Consider the following 3,855-nt stretch of genomic DNA (forward strand, 5'->3'; position numbering starts at 1 on the left):
GGCTCCTTCCCCACCAGCGAGGTGACATTCCATGTCCCCAGGGCTAGTCTCCGTGTCCAGAGATCGGGCTGTCGGGGCCCCTGCCTTCGACTGCTGCCCAATCCACTATGCACCGGCCCCTTACGGATCCTCCTGCAGGTCGTGGTCCCACAGGAGGACGTCCCCACGTCACTCGTTCGGGCTAAGCCCGGCCGGGCCCCGTGGGGGGAGGCCTGGCCACCAGGTGCTCGCATTCGAGCCCCAACCCCGGGCCTGGCTCCAGGGTGGGGCCCCGGCTGCGCCATGCCGGGCGACGTCACGGTCCTTGATTTTAATCTATTCATAAAGGGCTTTTGAACCACTCTTAGTCTGACCCGTCACCCAGGACCTGTTTGCCTTGGGAGACCCTACCAGGGACATATAGCCCCCTACAACATAGCTCCTAGGATCACTCGGCTACTCAAACCCCTCCACCTCAATAAGGTGGCGGTTCAAGGAGGAGACATATAAGCTAGTCACCTTGAAAATAAACGTAATGCCCTGCAATGCTTCACTTATATTTTCACAAACTAAACAGATGCTAGCAGGCCATTCTGTCTCAGAGACCATTCATTCTTAATGAATTGTGGATGCATAATGGGCATAATAAATCAAATTTAAAGCAACTAACAGCTGTGAAAGCCATGGGTATCATCTGTTTGGTTTGTGATGGTAAACAAATTCATGGACTTACTGCAAATGTGATGAGCCGCTCTAATTTTTAGTCTTTGCTTCAGCAACATTTTCAGGAAAAAATAACAGTTTTAAAATGATCAGGTATTGTAGCAGCTGTTTTCCATCATGCTTACAAAAAGGGAATGAGAAACCAAATGATGTTTACTTGATGATTTTTTTAACATAAGCTTCTAAAAATGTCCAGCAAGATGCTGCTGACTTCAGTACCATGTTTCTTTTGTCCCTTTATGCTATGGAAGGTGAGGTTCAGTCTACTGATTGTGTCTTTTCTATTCTTTCAGTTTTTTTATCCCATCTGCAATTTGAATATCTGCTGCAATGAGCTTGATATTGTACAGGCATTAACTTGATAGTACATGAAATCCACAAGGGACAGAGAGAGAGAGAGGGAAAAACAGAATTCAAGACAGGCAAAAGGAAGGTCTTCCTCATTCAATATCGCTAATTGCTAGCAACGATGACATCACTGCTAATGTGGATTGATAAATGTCATGGTAACCCCCTCTGTCATGCAGGTGAGTGTGCCCCAAACGGAAGCATCTGCAGCAGATAACATGATCTCTGAAAGCAACGAACCTGCAAAGGTGGTCCTAACTTTTTTTTATTAATCCATCCAGCCTTTCATCTATTCATGACACTTTTTATCTATCGTTTCCTTCATGCCTTTGTTTTCCCACTTGCAGCTTTAAATGTCATTTTATTACTGTAGCCATTCATTCTTTGACTATTCATGTGTACCTGTTCCCTCTTTCACACATTTCTTTGTCAACAGTTGAACATCTTCCTCATCTGTTTTTTCCCTAAACTTTGATTTATTAGTTTATTTTCAGTTATGGTAGTAAATTGTTTTTTTCATTTATGTTCAATGATCATCTTATGTTTTTGTTTTTGTCCCCATGTGTTTGTTGTGTATGTGTGTGCACCTCATTGTGGGTTGTGTATACACACGTGTGTGTGTGTGTGTGAATGTGCGTGTGTATAGACAACAGAAGTTGAAATTGAAGAAACTGTTGTCATCCAAGAGGTTTCCAAAGCAACCAAACCTGGATTTGTGACAATTACAAGCAGCTCCCCTGTTGGCCCACCAGCAGAGCAGGAAACAAGAAAACAGGAAATGAAGGTTGAAGAGGAAGTAGTGATAGCCGTGGAAGAAAAGGTGGTGAAGCAGGAGAGTGTTTCATCTGAGAGCGAGAGTGAAGACGAAGCTGAGTACCACCCAAATGTCCCAATCTCCATCTCTCATACACAAATATCAGAGGTGGAAGAGGAGGAAGAGCAGCAGGAGAAAGAGGAGGATGAGGTGGCGGAGCATGACGTGTCAGTTCCAGGTGCTCTTACACTTCCTGTAGCAGGCCAACCTGCAAAAGAAGCCAGTGAAGAGATAGAGGAGTCCAGGACAGAGGATGCAGAGGCTGAAAAGAAGATGACTTCAGCGGATGAGAAAGAAAGGGAGCACAAGGCAGAAGAGAGCACAGATGATCCTTTGATGACACCCGAGGAAGCTCCCAGCAGTGTCTCCCTGCCTGAGGAGCCGGTGGCTGAGTTGGTGTCCTCAGCAGAGGAAGAAGAGGAGCATAAAATGAACGGAGAGTCCTCTCTGGTTGAAGAGGAGCCGCAGCCACAGGTTATTTGTTGCTCTGAGGTAAAGTCATCACTGGGCTGCCTGTGGAGCTTCCCTGGGCTTTGATTCCTTCCTGTCAACTATAGAAGCACCCACACTTTTTCCTTCCTGCTTACCACAGCACCGTTTTCCTTTCCTGCCTGTATGAATATTTAAGCCTCATGTACATCGTCACACTCATCTTCTGTGAAAACTCTCAAGGCCTAAAATGAAACCTTGTGTAGTTAAAACTGACAATTCACCACCATTGTTTTGGTGTGTTTGTGTGAAATTACCACCCCTTACATCATTCTAGTCTTCACTCTGTTTTCATCATATTCATATATTTTATCTTCTCTGCTGTCTACCATCATTATACTTCACACTGTTATCAACATGGCAGATCCACTCCTGCCCACATAGTGTAGTGTGTTGCTGTTACTCTGCATTGTGTTTTAGTGTTATGAAGTAAATGGTGCCTAAGTGGGAATTCATGATGCTTTTAGGCGTATATTTGCTTTTTGCTCTGCATGCCGCGTTTCACCTTTGGTTTGCATGTTTGTTTGTCCTCCATGTGTTTGGCAGTGATGCTTCTCTTTTTCTGTTGAAGTTTAATTGGCTTGTCTCGGTCACCATGGTTACAGCATTGTGAAAATCATCATTGCCGACCACTTTGAAAACACCAGTCGCTCATCTGAATGTCATCTTTGCATGTTGTTTTCATTTCAGCTGGCCACTTGTTTGCCAGTCATGAGTATTGCTTGTTTTATTGCCGTATGTCTTGCGTGTTTTTCGGTGTCATATTTCAGGCTGCATGCTGAAGTCAAAGTTGTTTCTTTAGTTGTGCTGCTGTTGTAGCTGCTGCTCTGACATTGCATTACGTAGAAGTTGTCATGTTCTTCATTCTGTGGTGTTGACGTGCATGAGTCTGGGGGCACTTGCTTCCTTGCATGAGGTTTGCTGCATTCACTCGCATGTTATGTTGCACATAACATGCACAATTGCTGCTGTTTACAACTGTACAATATGTAGCATAACTGAATCAAATCCCATTTAATGCAGTAAATTCTAATGTAATTGCAAACTGTAGTTAATTTGATGGCAAATAATCACATTTGCTGTTTTCAAATTTTCTCTGATAGCTCCACAAAAGTATTCTATATATGAATTGAATCAAATGAATCGGTTTCTAGATGCGGACATTCTTTGTTTCCCTAACTGTCTCTGGTTTAACATATTAACTGTCTTCCCTCCTTTCCTCACTCCTCTCTGTCCTCCCTCCCCAGCCACCTGTGGTAAAGACAGAAATGGTGACTATATCAGACACGTTTGCAGCCCAGAAAACAGAGATAGCTACAAAAGAAGTGCCCATCGTACATACGGAAACCAAGACCATCACATATGAAGCCGCTCAGGTGCACGCCTAAGAAACACAGGGAGCCTTTTGTTTGTTTGTTTTTTTCTTACATGTGTTAGCATTCAGGATTCATATTGTGTTTGTGCTTTTTATACCTTATTAGTAGCCATGTGTGTTCTCTGTG

The 3,855-nt window shown here is 43.8% G+C and overlaps 1 protein-coding gene across 9 annotated transcripts in view; it reads left to right on the top strand.

The window, feature by feature from the left end:
* The window catches only part of epb41l2 (erythrocyte membrane protein band 4.1 like 2), a 53,511-nt gene that overhangs the window by 43,513 nt on the left and 6,143 nt on the right, over positions 1-3,855 (top strand). For 5 of the 9 annotated variants that reach the window (XM_020603806.1, XM_020603804.1, XM_020603807.1 and 2 more), the window contains 3 exons: positions 1,230-1,298; positions 1,697-2,356; positions 3,601-3,729. In XM_020603806.1, coding sequence (XP_020459462.1) covers positions 1,230-1,298; positions 1,697-2,356; positions 3,601-3,729 — 858 coding nt within the window. The remainder of the gene's footprint in view (positions 1-1,229; positions 1,299-1,696; positions 2,357-3,600; positions 3,730-3,855) is intronic. The other 4 variants (XM_020603811.1, XM_020603813.1, XM_020603810.1 and 1 more) reach the window with 3 other exon arrangements.

The sequence above is a fragment of the Monopterus albus genome, unplaced genomic scaffold (assembly GCF_001952655.1).
Source record: "Monopterus albus unplaced genomic scaffold, M_albus_1.0 scaffold62.1, whole genome shotgun sequence".
NCBI lineage: Eukaryota > Metazoa > Chordata > Actinopteri > Synbranchiformes > Synbranchidae > Monopterus > Monopterus albus.